The sequence below is a fragment of the Pteropus alecto genome, unplaced genomic scaffold, assembly GCF_000325575.1.
Source record: "Pteropus alecto unplaced genomic scaffold, ASM32557v1 scaffold30, whole genome shotgun sequence".
Taxonomy (NCBI): domain Eukaryota; kingdom Metazoa; phylum Chordata; class Mammalia; order Chiroptera; family Pteropodidae; genus Pteropus; species Pteropus alecto.
The window spans coordinates 2349232-2369072 of record NW_006429782.1 but is presented as its reverse complement, the minus strand read 5'-3'; the positions used below and the strand labels follow the sequence as shown (position 1 = coordinate 2369072).

Here is a 19841-nt window from a genome sequence, read left to right as displayed (position 1 = left end):
AAAAAAAAAAAAACAATGGTCTGTCTGGCACTTTGAGTCTTCTCCCTATGCATGATTCTGTGACATCAAGCGTTGGTTATTTGGAAATATTGATAAACCAAGTTTGCAGCTCTGAGATGACACATTTCATTAAACACTCAAAAATCACATTTGTCTATTAATTTCGCCAGGAAAGTGTTGGTATATTGGGAAACTGTCAAGCAGGTTTTGAAATTTTTAATTTTTGCTTGAAAGCTCAAATGATTGCCATTGGCAACCATGACTGTCAATTGTTATCCTCGAAGTGACGGTTTGAATTTGTTCATATTTGAGAAAATGCTCGCCAAATATACAAGTCAGAATTACTATAGTTTGTCAGTTTTTTTCAAGTAAAAATGATGTTCTAGCTCCTTATTGTGTGGGCTGTGCATTAGAATACACTGCGAAACTTATAAAGAATACAATGTGGAAAGGGAGGAAAAGCGGGTAACTTTAAAGTGGACAAACCTGACAACACCTTGATCTGAGTGACCAAGGTCAACATCAACAGCGAGTGATAAGTCATGTCGATAGCATGGACCCTGGATATGATGTGATGAAAATGGCACTTGACTACTTTACCCAACACCCCAGTCTAACGATGAGGAAAACATCAGATGCCCCAACTGAGGGAAATTCTACAAAATACCTGACCAGTCCTCAAAACTGTCAGTCACTAAAAACAAGAAAGTGCGAAAACTAATAGCTGAGAGGAGCCTAAGGGGATGTGATGACTAAATGTCATGTGGCATCTTGGATGGGATCTTGGTACAGAAAAAAGACAAGGAAAACAAGGAGTCTGAATAAACTGTACTAATAGATGTAACAATGAGATGTAACTGGGTATGGAAGAAGGTGCTGCTGTAAACCGAAGTGTCCGTAATTGTCAGACGAGAGTGGAGGACGGCAATCTTCAAGCAGCAGAAACAGTCCGTGCCAAGACCCCGGGGTAGGAATGAAATGTTTGAAGTCAGAGGGAAGGTAAATGGGGTTGGACAGGAACGAACAAGGAGAGAATGACAAGATGATAGGGCAGTTAGCAAAGGCCAAGAGACATGGGATCTCGTGTTGGATAGCATCTGAGGTGGTTTAGCATTGGCTTTGGGTTCAGGCCTATCTGGGAATGAATCTCAACTGTGCCACTTATTGGCTATGAGATTTTGGGTGAGTTACTTAAGCTGTGTCTCGGTTTTTTCATTTGTAGAACGGGGGAAATATTAATATATTTTATATCCTAAGGTTGCTGATTGGTACATACTAAGGCTCAGTAAAAAAATTTTTTTTTAATCAACTACCTTGAGACAAACAGGAATCTCAGAAGGATCCTCAAGCGGGAAAGGCAACACCTGGCTAACCTCATATGCATTTTTATTTATGTTTTTGGGAAGCGGGTAGCATTTTACTGCTAGTCAGGGACTAAAGCAGCCTGAGGTCCACCCCAGGAGCTGCCATGCCGGAACTGGGCCTTGGATTCGCCTATCTTGTGCCCCAGACAAGCAGGACGAGGAATGCAGGACTTATTCAGCATCCTTCTCCTACCTTCAGGACCCAGGTCAGAGGAGAGCGGGCGGGGCGACCTAGGGACCGGAAGTCGACCTTTTACTTGCGTAAACTTTATCGGCGTCCGTTACAGCCAATCAGTTGCATAAACGGCTAACCTGTTGACCAATGGCGATGCGGCATCCGGGTGCGGCGGGCCAACCCCGGCGGGGGCGGGGCGTCACGAGCGGCGGGCACAGTGACCAATGGGCGGTGGATTCCGCCGTCCAGAGGCGGGCACTGGCGGACGCGATGACGTCGTACAGTTCAGAGCGTCGCGGAGGCCAGCGCGGCGAAGGGGCCGACCCGGGACACCAGGCTGAGTAGGGTGAGGAGCAGATTCTATTTGAGGCTGGGGGGTGTGCGTGTGTCGGGGGGGAACTCTTGGGAGTCCTGAGAGGACGTTTGGGGTCTCCTGGGATGACCGAGCCGGTCTTGGCCGGGGCCTGTGAGGGGCGTGGTGGCGCCTCCGGGATGCGTGAGCAGGGACGTTACGGGTTGGGGACCCTCGGAGGAGTCTATGAAAGGGGCTCTCCGAGTCTGCCTTGGAGCTTGTGCGAAAGTTGGGGCCGAAGGACAATGGAGGAGACTTAGGGGTGGCCCTTCGCAGGGCCCGTTTGTGGAGGGGGAGCCCGGGGAGGTGGCCTTTAACATCTGCAGGGCTATCTGAGGAGCGAGGAGAAGGACGTTCGTCTAGCTAGGCTCGTGGAGATCAAGGGTAGGCAAGGAGGTGTAGGGGGCTGGCAGGAGCTTGGAAGCCATTGTCCGGTTCCTGGGGAATTCGGGATTGCGGGGAGCACACCAGTGGGGAGGCTGATATGTGGGGGCGGGGCCGGTATGTGGAGACCGTAGGTAAAGACCAAGAGGAGTAGAGGTTGCCGATGGGCAGGGAGATGGGAGTGTGTTGGGACTAGAACTAGGAAGTCGAGCAGGGAGTGAGGGAGTTTTGGGGTTTGGGGGTGTGAAGAGTGTGGGGGAACCTGCAGGAATGTGTGGGGGCTCTGGATGAGCAGTTGGGAAAATCCTAGGAGAGAGAGGCAGAGAAAGGCTGGGGCAGTGTGTGAAGACCCAGAGGTATGTGCCCGGTGGGAGTCATGGGGGCAAGGTGGCACAGTGGGGCTAACAGCGGTTTGATGACTAAGCGAGATGACACACGAAAGTACCTGGCCTGCCAAATGCAAGTGCCTGTCCCAGGCGGTGGAGTCAGGTGAAACCTATTTTTGGTGAGCAGATTGCTCCGTTTACTAGGGTCAATGGCTGGTATCTTACTCCTTCTTCCCTATTTCCCTGTCTCCTCTAGGGTCACGGCTCGGGGACTTCCCAAGGTCCTGTCTCCCGGCTGCAGTGACTGGGCTTTCACTGGAGCGGAAAGTGCTGGAAGGAAGACCAGCCACCATGTCCACATTCCGGCAGGAAGCTGTGGAAGACTACTACGAGATGGGGGAGGAGCTGGGCAGGTGGGTGGTCCCCTCCGACCGAGCTCTGGGGCGGGAGAGAGGCAGTGTGGGGTTTTCTGGACAGGATCTCCCCCTCCTGTCCTTTATTCTACTCCCTAAGAAGGAGTGAGTCAAGGGCATGTGCTGGAGGGGTGAGTTTGGGCTTTGGAAACAGGTACCCGGGCGAGGAGTTCTTGCTGTGACATCCTCTGTGCCTTTCCTTTGGGACAGACATAGTCGAGTGCACACGGTACCAGTGCCTGTATGTGGCGCCAGAGCAGAGGGTGTTCGCGGGTTTTGCTGGTGAAGGTCTGCCCCCCTCTGTAATCTTCTGTTATGGGAAGCACTTTGTCTCCCCAGCTCCCGACGTTCCCAAGAGTGGCCTCTGTCTGGGCCCATACCCTGCCAGTTATGTAGCACCCCTGCGGGGGGGAGGGGTGGAGTCCCGTGCCAGCCTGGCAGCTGATTTCCGGCCTGGCTAGGCCTTGGAGCCTCCCTGGGGAGCTCGCTCCTCCACCACCCCAGACCAGCCAGGCACCATCTTTTCTTTTCTTTTCTTTCTTTTTTTCTTCCCCCCCCCCCCAGACCAGCCAGGCACCATCTTTTCTTTTTTTTTTTTTTTTTTTTTTTTTTTTTTTTTTTGCGGAGCCTCAAACCTTATTTGGTGAGTTTGCTGCTGGCCGGGCCCCATGATGTCACCAGAAGGGAATGTAAATAACTGAGCCCTGCATCAGGCCTTGCTGAGAGAGAGTTCAGGCTCTTTTGGGATTCTGAAGTCTCTCCTTGAGGAATTTCCTCTGTTTACAGTGCTGGTGAGTGCAGCCTCCCGCGCCCTGCACTCTCGTACTTTATTGTTGAAATGTGTTAGGATCTGCTGAGGGTCGTTTGGCAAAAACCAGCAGACGTCATCACTTTAACCCACCGCTTCCACCGCTAGGAATTAATTCAGTGGGAACACATGCATCTGTGGACCCAGTGACATAGGAACAGGGGCAGTCGCTGTGAACATGTTAGATGAGCAAAAGATGGAAGCATCTGCGGTGGCCGTCACAGCGCCCTATGTCCGTGGCTGGTGCATTATGCAGCTGCTAAAAGAGCCAGGCCACTTGTGTGATGTGAGCCACAGAAGAAATTTATTGGAATCTAATTGGAAATTTGAGAGCTGTGTCAATTGTAATAATTTTAGTGATATGTTTTATTTAACCTGATCAAACTATTATCATTTTGCTTGTAATCACTGTAAAAATTATTAGCAAAATATGTTACCACCTTTTTTGATATGAAGCCTTTAAAATCTGGTGTGTATTGTATGCCCACAGCACATCTCAATTTGGACGGGCTTTACAGTTTGCCTTGTAGCCAGTGGCCGCTACCTTGGACAGCACTGAGCTGTGTGGTCCAGAACATTCTCAGATGTGTGAAGTGAAGGATTAATGGCACAGGATGCTGTGCCTGCTGGGTTGGAATTTGTATGCATCGTGGATGTCATTTGGACATCTAAGTTCTAGGCCGTCTTTATCTTCCATTCATCTACTGCAGGGTCTATAGACAGGTGTCATTATTATCCCTATTTTAGATAAAGAAAGAGGCTGAGAGAAAGGAAGTGGCTTTCCGAAGGCCACACAGACTGTAAGTGACCAAGCAGGATTCAGGTCTTGGGACCAAACCCGACTGGCTCCAAAATCAGAAGTGGGCATCCGGCTTCCCCCCGCCCGGCAGCCAGCTCTGCCTCCGCGTCCCGGTTAGGGGCCCAGTAGCTGGCCGTGCAAACATCAGCCCCCGCGTGTCAGGAAGTGGGCGCACCCTTGTGCCCCACACACGCTCCTCTTTCCCACGTCCACTCTGGGCCTCTGAAGCTGGCCACCGTGATACGCACCGTTTCACAGGCAAGATCTGACTGGAATCCAGTTTTAAGCATAACTGTCTTTCCTGAGTCTGGTTATGACAGTGTTCGGGGAATTAGCTGTGGGGAGTTGCTGTGGTGACAGGGACCTCGAGTAAAGCCAGGCCCATGTTTTCCTGTCCTAGGAGTCATGGGCTGAATGAACAGGAGTGAGTTTCATGTGTGCGTGTGAGTGTGTGTGTGTGTGAGTGTGGCTGAATGAACAGGAGTGAGTTTCATGTGTGCGTGTAGTGTGTGAGTGCGTGTGTGTGTGAGTGTGTGTTAGGCGGTTCTCCCTCACAGTTCAGATTCACATTGACAGTCTCGAGAAATAATTTGTGGGTGGACGAGTGTGTGGACCGTTCACCCTGGCTTCCACGTCACTGACAGGCATGTGCGTCTGTATGAGCTCAGGCTGCCACTGCAAAGTGCCACAGGGCTGGTGGCTGAAACAACAGAGGTCTATTATTCTCTCCCGGTTCTGGCGTCCGGAAGTCTGAGATCAAGGTGTTGGCGGGATTGGTTCCCCCTGAGGCCTGTCTTGCGTCGTGGACGGCTGTCGCCTCCCTGTGCCCTCACACACTCTTCCCTCTGTGTGTGTCTGTCCTGATCTGCTTATAAGCACACTAGCGGTATTGGATTAGGGCCCGGCCCAGTAACCTCAGTTTACCTTAATTATCTCTCTAAAGACCCACCTCCAGATAGGTCCTGGGTATTAGGGCTTCAGCACATGGATTTTGGGGAGAACACAAGTTAGCCTCTACAGCATCTTTTTACCTGTTCCCGTGAGCTCGACTTAGTTGTCTTTATTCATTAGTTCAGCTTGGAATAAAGATGAAGGGAAAATATCCTTGTATTTGAAAATTACACAACACGTCCAGTGCTTAGCATAGCATTCCTGGCACATGGTGAACATTTGGCCTTTGCTGTCATTGTCAGGGAGTAGCTGTGGGATGGGAGGTGGGCAGAGAGGAGGGGGAAGGGCATTTCACGTGGGTGAGACCTAATCAGGGATGCTTTGCCTGTCTCATCTGACCTGTGCCCTTGGCTTTTAGTTAGTGTTTGAGTTTCCTGTTGCCGCTGTAACAAATTACCACAATTTAGTGGCTTAGAAGGACACATTAATTGTCTTAAAGGTCTGAGAATCAGAAGTCCAAATTGATCTGCAGGGCTGGTTCCTTCTGAAGGCTCCAGGGAGAGTCGTTTTTGGCCTTTTCCAGCTTCTAGAGGTGCCACGTCCCAGGCACGTCTTCCACCATCACCGCCAGCAGCACAGCCTCGCCCATGTGCCTCTGACTCTGTCCCTCCTGCCTCCCTATTATGAGGACCCTATGAGGACACTGGGTCCCCCGGGCAATCTAGGATCACAGGTCCTGGGGATTTGGACTTGGATGTCTTCGGAGGGGCCTTTATTTAGCTTACCGTGGTTAGTGATAATTCCCCATTCTCCACCTGCCCACTTTGAACTTCACCCATCTCTGACCACCCACGCGTGCGTAGAGCATGTCTGTGATGCTTGCTCTGGGCGCTTCCGTTCCCTGACGCTGATGAGGGCAGTGGCTTGCCAGCTGCAGGTGGTCTCGGGCACCACAGGTAGGTCTGCCTCCTCAGACAAACCCAGTCAGGTCCCCTGGCTTTCCCGAAAGCCCCTCCGGCTTGGCAGAGACGCCCCTCACTTGTCTGTCTCGTTCTGCCTGGCCTGCCTTCCTTTTGCCACCAGCGACGTCAGCGATCCCCCTCCTGGCCCATGGCCTGTCTCTGCCATTCCCTCCTCGACATGCTCTTCCCCCGTTTCCCCGTGATGTCGGTTTTTTTGACCCCTGGCAGGACCTCGCTAAAGTTTCCTGTCCGGACATAGGCGTAGGTCCATATAACAACCCCGTGCCTCAGGGGTCAGGGAACTACGGCCATGGGCCACGTCCAGCCCAGTGTGGCGCGGCCCTCCACACAAGAACTGTGACAGACCACGTGGCCCACACAGCTTAAAATATTTTCTGTCTGGCCTTTTCAGTCAGCTTCTGAGTTAAAGCAAGTTCATGTAGCTGAGTTCCCAGACAGCAAAGGTGTTTGGATGTTGGACAGCTCCCTGGACTGCAGTACATAGGATTTCTCTTAAATAACAGCTATCTTGAGATATAATTTATGTATCATACAGTTCGTGCAGTTAAAGTGTACAATTTTGTGATCTTTAGTATATTCATAGGGTTCTGCAACCATCATCATTATCTATTTCCAGAACATTTTGTCACCCCAGAAGAAGTTCCGTCCCCCTTAGCAGTCACTCCCTAGTCCCCCCAGCCCCTGACAGCCACGAACCCACCCTCTGTCTCTGTGGCCGTGTCTGTTCTGGACGTGTCACGTAAATGGAACCGCACACTGCGTGGCCTCTTGTGCCCATCTCTCACTGAGCGTCACGATTGCAGGCCCACCCACGTTGTAGTGAGTGTCAGCACCTCCCCATACCGCCCCCCTGCATGGATGGGCCACGTCTCGTGCACGTGTTCCTGTGCCGATGGACAGACGCTCGGGTCGTTTCTGCCTGGCGGAAAGATTTCCACGCGGGCACGTCTCAGTTCTCCCAGCCTGCACCTGGCAGGGGAGCCGCAGTCCCCTGGGCAATCCGCGGTCCCCTGGTCACTCTGCGGTCACTGCGCTGGCCGCTTGGGGAACCGCCAGCCCGCTTCCCACAGGGCTGCTGCTTTGCCATCGGCCGTGTGTGAAGGTTCCGAGGTCTCCGCATCCTCACCCCTGTCTCCCGTTTTGAAAATGTTTGCATTTCCTTCACTCCACCTATTGATAAGAAGCTCTTTTGAAGTCAGTGGCTTTATTTGTTTTTCTTAGATTAAAAAAAAAAAAAAACAGTGAAAAGTCGAATCAGGATAGAATTGTTTCAAATAAAAAATAAGAACCCCTTTTTTTGCCCCAGACAGACCACGTGGCCCACACAGCTTAAAATATTTACTGTCTGGCCTTTTCAGTCAGCTTCTGAGCTGACTGAAATAAGAACCCCTCTTTTTGCCCACATCATCCCAGTCCCACCCCTCAGAGACGGCTGTTAGCCGGTTGGCGTGTGCCCGTCAGAGCTGTGTATACGCACGTGAGGGAACGTGTGTGCGCGTGGGGACAGCACATCCCTTTTTGAAACAAGGATCTCCTTCCGTGTGCCGTTCCGCGCTTGCTTTTTCACTGAGGGGTCTTCGTGGAAATCTCGCGTCTGTTCTTTTCCACGGCGGCTGGACTTGGTACCGTGCTGAACTCCCGCTCTCTGCATTGAGCTGTTCTCGCCTGTCACCGGAGCAGAGATGCCGGGTGGCTGTTGTGTCCCACCCTGCTCCGCACTCACGTGGCAGCTCACCCTCTGGGCATACCGCGGAGCTGGCAGGGACGGTGCACCTGTGTGGCGCCAGGAGCTGCCCAGGAGGGCGGGGGCCAGCCCGGGTCCCTCTCAGTGCCCTCTCCCCGTCTGCCCCCACAGTGGCCAGTTTGCGATCGTGCGGAAATGCCGGCAGAAGGGCACGGGGAAGGAGTACGCGGCCAAGTTCATCAAGAAGCGCCGCCTGTCGTCCAGCCGGCGGGGCGTCAGCCGGGAGGAGATCGAGCGGGAGGTGAACATCCTGCGGGAGATCCGGCACCCCAACATCATCACGCTGCACGACATCTTCGAGAACAAGACCGACGTGGTACTCATCCTGGAGCTGGTCTCCGGCGGGGAGCTCTTCGACTTTCTGGCGGAAAAGGAGTCACTGACAGAGGATGAGGCCACCCAGTTCCTCAAGCAGATCCTGGACGGCGTCCACTACCTGCACTCCAAGCGCATTGCCCACTTTGACCTCAAGGTGAGCCCCGCCGGGGACCTTGGGATGGAGGGGATGGAGCCGGGGACGAGGTGGGCACCTGAGCCTGGCCAGTGCGGGTGAGGATGGGGCCGGAGAGAGGATCTGAGTCTCGTGGGCATAGACCGTGCGCCCCCCCATGCTCGTCAACGCTCCGGGGGTTGAGGGGACCGGCTGGCTCAGCCCTGGACACGCAGGGTGACGTCAGCCTGCTCGCCCTGTGGGTTGGGAGCGGGCCGGCCTGGGAAATTGGGGCGCTGTCAGGCAGCAGGAGCAGCAGACCCCTCGTCATTGCCTGCTCTCCCCGCCACAGCCAGAAAACATCATGCTCCTGGACAAGGGCGTGCCCAGCCCGCGCATCAAGCTCATTGACTTCGGCATCGCCCACAAGATCGAAGCCGGGGACGAGTTCAAGAACATCTTCGGCACCCCGGAGTTTGTAGGTAAGGCCCTGCACGTTGTGTCGGGGCCGGGGCTTGGGGACAGGCACTCGAGGACTCCGGTGCTGTGGGGCGAGTCGAGCCCGGCCCCCGGATGCCCGGCCTGCTGCCCTCAGGTGCCCCGGCTTCAGGCACAGGGATGCTCAGTGCCTCGGCTGGTGCGTCACCATCCCGTCCTACCCCAGAGCCGTGCTTGTGTGCGTGTGCACCTCAGGTGACCAGGCAGTCCCCCTGCGAGGTGCTGCGTTGCTTCCCCTGGGCTAGTCCCCCAGTGTGGCCTGAGACTTAGCCAGCTCCTGATCCTGCACCTTCTGTCCCCCTGTCTTCAAAGCTCCTGAGATCGTCAACTACGAACCCCTGGGTCTGGAGGCGGACATGTGGTGAGCTGGGGGTGGGGCTGTGGGGGCCCAGGGCTGCCCAGCGCCGAGCCCAGCACACACCCCAGGACCGCCCCTCCGGGAACGTCCCCTGCTTGTTCCCAGAAGCTGCAGGCTGGGGCACAGCCCATGGGGTGGTCTTGGCGCCATGGGGCGTGGGCAGGACAGACCATCGCCTTAGAATGGGGGGCAGCAGAGTGTAGCCCCCAGGCCAGAGCAGGCCCAGGAGCCGAGGGTGCTGTTCTTGTTTTTTAAAAAGGTGTGAAATCAAAACAGACGAATGTGCCACAGACCAGAAAGCCTAAAACATGTGCTGACCATTTAGAGTTTGCCAGCCCCGCCTTCGGGCTCCAGCAGGCCCCACAGAGAGTTCCACATGTGTAGGGTCTGGGGGGCCATCGTGCTGTCCGCCCCACCCCCATCTCTAGTTCCTCTGAGCCTTGACAGGGAGGTGTGACCAGTAGTATTCAAATCCCCAGTCCCTAGAGTCCAGGGCAGGACATAGGGGCATCGCCTCTGAAGTCTTGGGGGCCGACTGCCTTGTGCTTGTGGCTTTCTCATGTGAGCCCTTTAGAAACGGGGGAGGAGGGGCGGCGTGCTGCGCCTCCTGCGGCCGAGCTAAACTAACCCTTTTCTTCCCGTGTCGCCCTCCAGGAGCATTGGCGTCATCACCTACATCCTGTGAGTCCCTGGTTGGCGTCCTGCCACCCCTCCTGGCACCCTGCCGGGTCAGGAGGAGGGTCAGGGAGGCTTCCATGCGGGGACCGTGACCTCAGGCGTGGGCCCCGCAATGCTCTGACCTGTCGAGTGCTCAGAGGACTCTGGGTGGATGGATGGATGAGCGAATGAGGGTAGGTGGGAGAGAAAGGTGTGGTTCCTGTCTCCGGGTCTTCTGGAGAGTTCAGAAGGCAGACGCTGTCCTGGGAGGTAACGTCCGGGGTCCTATGCCGGGACAGTGTGTGTCCCCTACTTTGTCCATTGGCTGGTGACTGGAGCCCTCGCTCTGTGCATAAAGGCGATTTGACCTGAGGTCGTTTCCTCAGGTGGCGCATTTGGGCTGTTCCTGGGCCAGGGGTACCCCAGTAATTTTTCACTCCCTTTCTTGAGGTCGTTTCCTCAGGTGGCGCATTTGGGCTGTTCATATGTTCCTGGGCCAGGGGTACCCCAGTAATTCTTCACTCCCTTTCTCTTTCAAATGGGTGTAGTGATCAGAGACCTGAGGTTTTGGGAGATTTTTTTTGTCTTTTCAACTGACTTTTTTAAACGTGGAGATGAGTTTGGGAGCTCAGGAGAGGGACCGGGACAGCGCAGAGCTCTGCGCCCCTGGCCCCTGCGTCCCTTCACCTGAACGTCTCACACAGACGGCATCTGTCCGCACCGGGAACTTAGCTTGGCGCGGCACTAGCAAGCAAGGTGCCCCAGTCATCCGGACGCCATCGGTGTTCCGTTCCATCCTCCCCAGTCCAGGACCCCAGCCAGGGCCACTCATTGAGTCTCCTCCGTTCCGGGACGGTTCCTCTGTTCCCCCTCGTGTCCCCGCTGAAGAACACTGGTAAGGGACGTGTAGAGTGTCCCTCGGTGCAGGCCTGGCAGGCTCACTTGCAATCAGGCGGGCCGACACTGTTTCTTCTCTGTGACACTCTACTCGCCGCCTCTGACGCTGCCGGCTCCCTAGCGTGCGGGCGGTCCCCCACACGCAGCACTCTGCGACACCTGCCGGGCGTCCTGCTCTGGAACTCAGTTCTGGTGCTGCCTGCCTGGAGACAGTGCCAGATCCCACAGGCGAAGGGCTCAGTCCCACAAGACTGCCCCGTGCAGATGTCATTCGCAAGTCCAAGTCGTCATGTGCACTTCCGACCCACCCGCTATAACTCGGAGGTCCCCATGACCTCCACCTTGGGTTTGATTAATTTGCCAGAGCGGCTCCCGGAGCTCAGGGAACACCGATGTGCAGCAGTTCGTTACGAAGGAGACGGCAGATGAAGGGCGCTTGGGTGAGGCCTGGGAAGCACCTAATGCCGGAGCTTGGGGTGCAGCCTTCTCCCAGTACGTGGAAGCTTTTTGAACCCCCTACTTGAGGATGTTTATGGAGGTTCCATCGCGTAGGCGTGATTGATGAAATCTTTTGTCTGTGATTAGCTCAATCTGGCCCCTCGACCCCCCAACCTTCCAGTGCCACCAGTGGTTCCCCAGGCTTTCCAAAAGTCACCTCATTAGTGCAAACTTCGTGAGGTTGGCAGGGCCTCGTTACGAGTAACAGTGCTTTTTTGAGCCATTTAAGGAACTCAGAACAAGGGCTGAACGTTACAGCGAAATGCCCACCTTCTTAGCTGTTCCGTTGAGGACATCCCAAGGGTTTTGGGAGCCATGTGCCCAAGGACCGGACATGATTTCTTACCTTAAGTCAGCGTCAGGTGCCCAGGACCCCATGGCCGGTGGCGTGGCCCCCCTCCACGAGTCGGCGCCGGTGACGCGTGCCTTGACCGAGCGCTGGGTGGCATCAGCCAGGATGCCCCAGCATGGCGGCCGGTTTTCTCGCTAACCATGCTGGAATCGCTAACCATGCTGGGGCGATGCCTTGAGACTGCGTTTATATGGATGTCGTGGGTTTCCATGGCGAGTCTTGCCCACGTTTTTTGCGTCCGGCTGACTGGGCGATGACTTCGTATCGCCTTCTGGTTGGCAGCCAGTGGTGGCAGGGGTGGTTCCAGGGGCAGGTGTGCGTGGCGTGTTCGGGGCCCAGCGTCCGCCTTCCTCCCGTCTGCCCCACCGAGCCGTGCCCGTGTGTCTTTCAGTTTGAGCGGTGCATCGCCCTTTCTGGGTGAGACCAAGCAGGAGACCCTGACCAACATCTCGGCCGTGAACTACGACTTCGACGAGGAGTACTTCGGCAACACCAGCGAGCTGGCCAAGGACTTCATCCGTCGGCTGCTCGTCAAGGACCCCAAGTAAGAGCGAGCCGGGCAAGGGGTTGGGGCTGCCCGCAGGGAAGGCCGAGTGGGTGCCCCAAGTGGGCGGCATGGCTGAGAGCATGTCCCTCCAAGCCACCACCTCCCTGTGACTGGGTTTGCTCTGGACAGGAGATAAGCTGGCCACGCTGGGTCTTAAAAAGCTTTTAATTTACTGCCAAATTTTAAAATTGGGGTTTTACATAAAATTCCAGATTACTTTTTAAAAAAATTTTTCCCTAGAAAAATATCTAAAAACTCTGGCAGCACAGAGTCTTCATCCACAGGAAGTGCCCCCTGTGGCTGCAGCCCTCCCCTGGTGAATGCCACCCCTTGTTGCCCATTGGGCCCCTCCCTGGGCGCCGAGTTGTTTAACTCCAGCATTGGGTCTCGGCCCGGTTAACAGAACCCCTTGGGAAACATGGAGACCCCAGAGCCTGGCCCCCACAGGCCCAACGGGCTCCTTGTGCTTGGCCCAGCAGAGTGGCTGCTGTGGATTGCGCATGTAGTTTCAAGGTCGTTTCAGGGTCATGCTTCCAGGCCGAAAAGTCCCCAGGGGCAGGTGTCTGTGTCAACCCTTGGTGGGCTGCTGAGAGCAGAGCTGCAACAGGCAGAGCCTGAAGAACCTCCCTGCTCTCGGCCCAGTGGGGGAGGACGGTGCAGGTGGCACGCGTGCGACTAACCGGGGCTGGGGGTGCTCTTCCAGGAGGAGAATGACCATAGCCCAGAGCCTGGAGCATTCCTGGATCAAGGTGAGGTGGGGGCTGCTCCCACTGAGGGCTGGCAGGCATGACAAGCCCAGAGCAGTGGGCCTGGGCAGTGGGGGGCATGGGGTGCTTCCTGCCGTGGTGTCAGAGCCGTCTCACCGAGACATCGAGCTGCAGTCTGTGGTCCCTCTGTACGTGCAGCAGGGCTCCCCCGACCCCCGAAACGTCCCAGAAAGGCATCCCCGCCGGGCCAGAGCCCGCAGCCTCCCGTGACGGGCTGGAGCGGCAAGGCTCTCGCCTCTGCGGTTCCCGGCAGGACCGTAGCCCGCCCCGGTACTAGGCACTGCCTCTGTGCCGATAAACCTCGACTTCCAGAAGCAGGCAGGGGCCGGCCGTGGCCCTCAGTGGCCCCGCCGCTAGCCCCAGCCCGTGCGGCCCCCTCGCTGCAGGCAATCCGGCGGCGGAACGTGCGGCGGGAGGACAGCGGCCGGAAGCCGGAGCGGAGGCGCCTGAAGACGGCACGCCTCAAGGAGTACACCATCAAGTCGCACTCGAGCATGCCCCCCAACAACACCTACATCAACTTCGAGCGCTTCTCCAAGGTGCTGGAGGAGGTGGCCGCGGCCGAGGAGGGCCTGCGTGGGCTGGAGCACAGCCGGCGGCTCTTCCACGAGGACATCGAGGCGCTGACGGCCATCTACGAGGAGAAGGAGGCCTGGTACAGGGAGGAGAACGAGAGCATCGGCCAGGACCTGCGGCGGCTGCGGCAGGAGCTGCACAAGACCGAGGCGCTCCAGCGGCAGGCGCAGGAGGAGGCCAAGGGTGCCCTGCTGGGGGCCAGTGGGCTCAAGCGCCGCTTCAGCCGCCTGGAGAACCGCTACGAGGCCCTGGCGAAGCAGGTGGCCTCCGAGATGCGGTTTGTGCAGGACCTGGTGCGCGCCATGGAGCAGGAGAAGCTGCAGGGCGGGGAGTGTGGCCTCCGCTAGGCCACGCGGGGCGGGTGGGCCCAGGGGGTTCCGGGTGGTGGGTGCCCCCCCAGTAGCCCTGTGGTCAGGCCCCTTCGTCACCCTTGTTCAGCACCAGAGAATCCCCAGGCTGGGGCTGAGGCGGAAGAGGCTGCGCTGGCCGGGAACTCACAGCGGGGGTGGGGCAGGGGGCTGGGCCGGCTCTGCCAGGGAGACGAGGCCTCAGTTCCTGGACAGCATGCCTCTCCCTGTCTGACTCCTCTCCTGCAACGCCAGCGAGTGGCAGGAGGGCTGCAGGGGGCGGCGTCACCTCCATACTCTGAACTCCCGTGGGGGGTCGGTACCTTCAGGACAGAGCTGGCCACGGCAGACACAGGTGCCTCCCACCTGGCCGGGTCACGGGGTAGCAGGCTGGGTCCTAGGTCCGGGGGCCGCAGGTCCGTCCGCACACAGACCAGCCTGGCCAGCACCTTCAGACCCTCCATGCTGGCCCAGGCATGCGGCCTTGGGGAGGGATAGTGGGGACGCACGCACGCCCCAGAGCTCCGGATTGGCCGGGCCTCTGCCGGACACCCGCCCCCTTCTCTAGAGCGGGGAGGTGGCCCTTTCAGGGCCAGTGGTGGAGGGTCCTCCGAGCCCGGTTCTCCTTATCCCCCAGCCCCTGAGGAGTGGTCCGTCTGGAGGTGGTGTTGTGGGGAGCACATCGCCACCCAGACGCAGTGAAGGAGGCGGGTTCCTGGGGGCTGGGGACAGGCGTAAAGCAGCGTCGTCCATGCTGCAGCCCGCTCCCCCGTGGGGCAGGCTGTGGGGCCATCCCCGCCCCTTCTTAACGCTGACACACAGCCCCCCCATGCGCCAAAGCCACCAGCGGTCCCACCCCTGCCTTGGTCTCTCGCCCTGTGCCACCACCCTCGGCCTTGCACCCTTCCCCAGTGCTGTGTTCTGAACCACTGGGGCTCCAGGCTAGCACCCTCGGGGGGACCACATGGAGCAGGCCCGAAAGGCCTGTGGGCCGGTGTTGTCCTTCTCAGGGCTCCGTCCTGCCCTGTGCCAGGAGACACTGGATGGACTCTGCGACCCTGCTGCTGGTTCCTGAGCATCTGGCCCTGACCTCGGCAGGGGCTGAGGAAGGGGCCGCAGCAGGCAGTGCTGCCATGGGCCACTAGGTGCCACCCTCAAGCAGGGTCCTGCATGCCCTAAGGTCCAGGCCTTAAGGACACCTAGGTCTCTAGCCAGCGGCCACTCTGGGCCACATTTTCTGCTGTGCGTTGGGTTAAGTGAGGGACAGCTGTGCAGACATGTCCCCCCCATCCCCCCATCCCCCAGCCTGGCTGAATGCAGCGGGGAATCCTACAGGCCGGGCTGGGACTGGTGTTCCTGGTGAGACTGCTGGCTGGGGCTCAGGTCACCTGGACGCTGCTGGGGCCAAGGCAGGGCCTGGGGACTGGCTTTGGGGTCTGGCAGAGGGATCTGCTGTGTGCAGCCCTGTCCTTGGGGTCTGGGGTGGGACCCCCTGTGTTCCCCTCTGTGAGCTCTGGTGTGTCACGTATGTACGCCTCTACAAGCACGCGCCCACTGTGAGTTGGAAGGAAATAAAGCCCCCGTTTTGACCCCCAGCCGTCGTCTGTGCTTGGGCCCAGCGGGCAGCCCGCCCTGGGTCACCCAGCGCCATGGCTTCTCAGGGCTCTGCGTCTCCTTTCCTGCACCTGCTGCCTGTCCCCGCGCTCCAGGAGGAAGAGGGCAGCCCTGAGGGGTGGCATTGGGCTGCCCCAGCCCCGGGGCTCAGTGGGGCTCTGGTTCTTCTGTTGTGATGGAAGCTCCCAGGCAGCCGCCCTGGGTTCAGGGCGGTGTGTGTCCCTTTGCCCCCCGAGACTGGGTCGCACGGGGCCTCGCCTGCCTCGCTGTGGGCCGCAGCGCACAGCCCCCGCCGTCTGCTCAGATCGTTGCTCCCACTGCTGCTCAGCGCAGCCTCTGGGTCGAATGTGGCCCCGTGGAGGGGATCCAGCCCCCCCAGGAGCCGAGGTTCTGAGCCGTTGGCGCCCTTGGTCATCGTCGCCCCATTCTGTGCACCGAGTGGCGTGTTTCGCTTTGTTTTTTTCTTTTTTTAAAAAGTGAGCTAGTTTTCACTATAAAATTCATCTTTTTTTCTTTTTTTTCTTTTTTTAATCTCTCGTTTTGGTCAACTACTTCCACTTTTAAAATTCTAATAAATTTTAGCTCATCGAATGTTCAGACCTACTCAGGTTTCCCGTGTCGGCCCGTGACTGTCCCTTACAGCTGGCTCATCCAGGCCAGGCCCCAGTCTGGCCGTTAGGTCCCTTAGGGCTCAGAGACGGGGCCCCGGGCAGCAGGTGCCCAGGCCGTGTGTTGCCTGTGGGGGCAAAGGGAAGGGGCGTGTGATTCCGTGAGTTCAGTGGGCCACGGTCTGCTGGTGCCACCTGCCCCCATGGGAAAGGAGGAACTTTGTACAGTGCCCGGAGTCTCCAGACCCCAAGGCGGGTGAAAAGTGACATTCATCCAGCCAGTTTCCCAAGACAGCGTGCCGGGCGTCAGGAGACGTCGGTGGAAGGCTGAGACCATGTCCGCCTCGAGAGGGACGGGTGAGGGTCCTTAGCCATCTTGCCTTTCAGATTTAAGGCTGCGTAGAAGCTGAAATTCACTTGGGCTCCCTCCTGCCCTTTTTGGGGTGCGGGGTCCGCCTTGCTGCAGGCTAAACCCGCAGCGTCTTTCAGGGGCTGACGGGCAGGCGGCTTTGCTCTGAGGTGCACTTCTGCCCAGCCTCCTGGCCTGGGACGCCTTCCACAGCTCAGCCCAGTGCGGCCTCAGTTTGCTCAGTCTGTCAGGTGAGGGCACAGGGAACCACCGTGGGGTCATAAAGCACCTTACCAGGGTTTCTGGCCCACACAAGTACTTAGCAAACAGTGCTGCCCCTTTGCAGAACCTGCTGGGCTAGGACGCTGTTTCATCCTGGCAGGTGGGCATCTCTGAGATGGCCCCCAAGGACCCTCGTGTCCTGCTGTTCACTCGTAACAGTCGTCTGGCCTAGTGGTGGGTTCTAACCAACAGAATACGGCAGAGGTGATGGAGGGTACATCGATGGTGACCTGTCTTGCTCTCACGCGCTCTGCCCTTGCTGGCTTTGATGAATCCAGCCACCACGCTGGAAAGGCCCACATGGCAAGGAACAGCCACCAAGGGATGATGCCCACCGACGGCCTGATGGTCTTAGAAGCAGACCCCTTCCCCCCGTCAAACCTCCAGATAAAACCCAGCCCCGGCTGCCAGCTGGATTGCAGCCCCCTGAGAGACCGGGCACGAGACCCAGGGAAGCCAAGCACACGTGCCCGGTGTGTAGAAACAGACAGCACGCACCGCGTTTTTAGCCACCGAGAGAGTGGCGGCTTGTTGCACAGCCGTGGCTGACTGACGCACACACACACAGGCGCACCGCAAGCACCTGCCGGTTTACGGAACGGCCCGACTTCTGCTCGCGTCCCCGCGTTTAGCAGCTTGTCTGTTTGCCGTGGCTTCGTTCCTTTCTTTCCCGGGGTGTGACGGGGGGCGCCTGTTGGTGCTGAGCCACCGTCTTCCTCCTGCCCTGGCGGGGCGTGGACGCTCAGCAGGTCTGCTGCGTGACGGCTCCCACCGCCGAGTTTGGCCGTGTGGGAAGTGGGAATGCCTGCCCGCCTCTTACGACGGGTTGGAGGCAGGGACCATGGAGCCATGCGCTGCGTCCCTTCAGCTGCTGGGCGTCAGTTTGGACCTGCCCACCGGAGGCTGGCTCGGGACTCGGCTGCAGCGTGCGTGAAGCTCCTAAGAGGAGAGGGGGTTAAGCCCCGTGTTCCTCTCAAAGCTGAGCTCCCGTGGAGACTCGGCTTCCGCTGCTGCCCCGGCCCCTGGGTGCAGAGTGACTTCGGCACATTTCCTTCTCCCGGCCTCCGTACTCCCAACTGCGAAATGGTGGTGGTCCCTCCTTTCCCTGTCCAAGACACCACGAGGCTTAAGTGGGAGCTCGTAGAGGGCTCCGATCACCGTCCAGTGCTGGTACACATCGATGGTACGGCTAATCGAATCAAGACTCAGCCGGACGAGGCTCAGCAAGTGAAGCTGGTGTCCCCGAGGAGGTCAAGTTCAAGCGGACACCAGCAGACGCTGGCGGCAGACAGACGCGGGGTGGGGGTGGGGGCAGGCACAGCCATCACAACGCTTACTTGTGAGCGTGATTCCGGCCTGGCCGGGAGGTGAGACCCGCCACTCAGGGTCAGCAGCCACTGTGCCCGTCCCTTGGTCAGGTGGGGTTGGGCCAGCAGACCTCGTCCTCGGGAGGGGCAGTGGGGAGGCCCCTGGGGGCTGTGTGCTTTTATTGGCACGTAGGATGGAGCCTAATTTTAGGCCTTACCCCACAGCTTGGGTTCAGTCACACGCCAGCTGCGAGGTGAGTCAGCCGGTCCTGGGTTCGAATGCAGCCTGACTGGGCTCCTGCCCTTGGCACACACATGCCACCTGCCTGTGCACCCTTACCTTTCCTTGGAGACGATGGGCCGTCTGCTGCCGTCAAGGTCCAGCACGTACTGGACTCACACCCCCCAAGTGTGAGTCTTGTTAGATTTGGGGGGCTGGGGTGCAGGAGTCACCATGCCACTCTGGGTCTAGAGGAGCACTACCGTCTCTCGTAGGTCACAGGGCAGTCCCCGTGCCATCTTCCCCGAGCCCCAGGGCTGAGAGCAGGTGGCAGCCAAGCCCACAGCCACCGTGCTCCTGACCATACTTGGGCAAGGAGCTGAGGCCGCTATTAATAACCACAGTGCGTCCGCCCGGCCCCGCCCCGAGGCAGCGGCCCCTATAAAGGCAGGCTCGCCGGCCCCCAGCGGCTCCTTCAGCCCCCGAGAACTTTAGCCCCCCTGTTGTGAGAGAAAAAGTAAGTACCGAAGCCGCCGCCCCACCCTCCGCCGGCCCTGCTCGGCCGCTGCGAAGTGAGACACAGAACAGTGAAAAGACACGCCCCCTGCAAAGGACGTCTGAAGCACAGCCTCGCTGTCCCAGGCGCTTCGGGGGGCTGTCCCAGCGGGGAAGAGGGCGGCGGCCGGGCCTCCCCCTCACTGACGCGCTCCTCCATTCAGAGGGGACAGCCCGGAGCCCTGCCCCAGGCCTGGCGACCTCGGAGCGCATGTGTGTCTTGCGGCGATGGTGCCGGCTCCCCCAGGGGAGTGAGCGGTGGGGGCTGAGGTTGGGAAGCCCTCACTACTCTGCCCCCACCCCTGTCCCCAGGCTCCCTGGGGTCCCCTTGCTGCCCTCTGGGGTTTTATATTTTGAAAGTCCCTTTATGGGGGGACCTACAGGTCTATCCGGAAGGAGCCCTGTTTGCATCGACTGAACCCCAAGACACCTCTGTTCTGGGAGCTGCCTGCCCCTCTGCTTCCCCCTTCCGTCCCGGGGCTCAGTTGTTTGATGACCTTGTTGAATTCCGGAGAAGCCTCAAGGGCACGGGGAGGCGATGAGGCCATGCTCAGGTGTCCCCAGGTGCCTGCCAGAGTGCGTGCTGGGCAGCTCTGGCGGTGGAGGGCATGTGGCTGTCTGAGGCCATCAGCCACCTTATCTGTCCCCAACAGCCTGCTCCTCCCCCAGGCACCGGCAGAACCCCCAGTTGTCCCCAAGGACACCCCCGCAGGGGCCTGGCGGCGGGAAGGAGGGTGCCC

General features: G+C 58.3%; 1 protein-coding gene across 1 annotated transcript; it reads left to right on the top strand.

Annotated features, from left to right (window-relative positions):
* Window positions 1-1788: 1788 nt before the first annotated feature.
* On the top strand, window positions 1789-15761 carry DAPK3 (death associated protein kinase 3). The gene is made up of 9 exons (XM_006904105.3): window positions 1789-1885; window positions 2858-3014; window positions 8351-8711; window positions 9022-9151; window positions 9480-9528; window positions 10180-10206; window positions 12321-12473; window positions 13180-13225; window positions 13630-15761. The coding sequence occupies exons 2-9, from the start codon at window positions 2953-2955 to the stop codon at window positions 14164-14166; spliced, it is 1365 nt and encodes a 454-aa protein (XP_006904167.1). The 5' UTR covers window positions 1789-1885; window positions 2858-2952; the 3' UTR covers window positions 14167-15761.
* Window positions 15762-19841: the final 4080 nt, after the last annotated feature.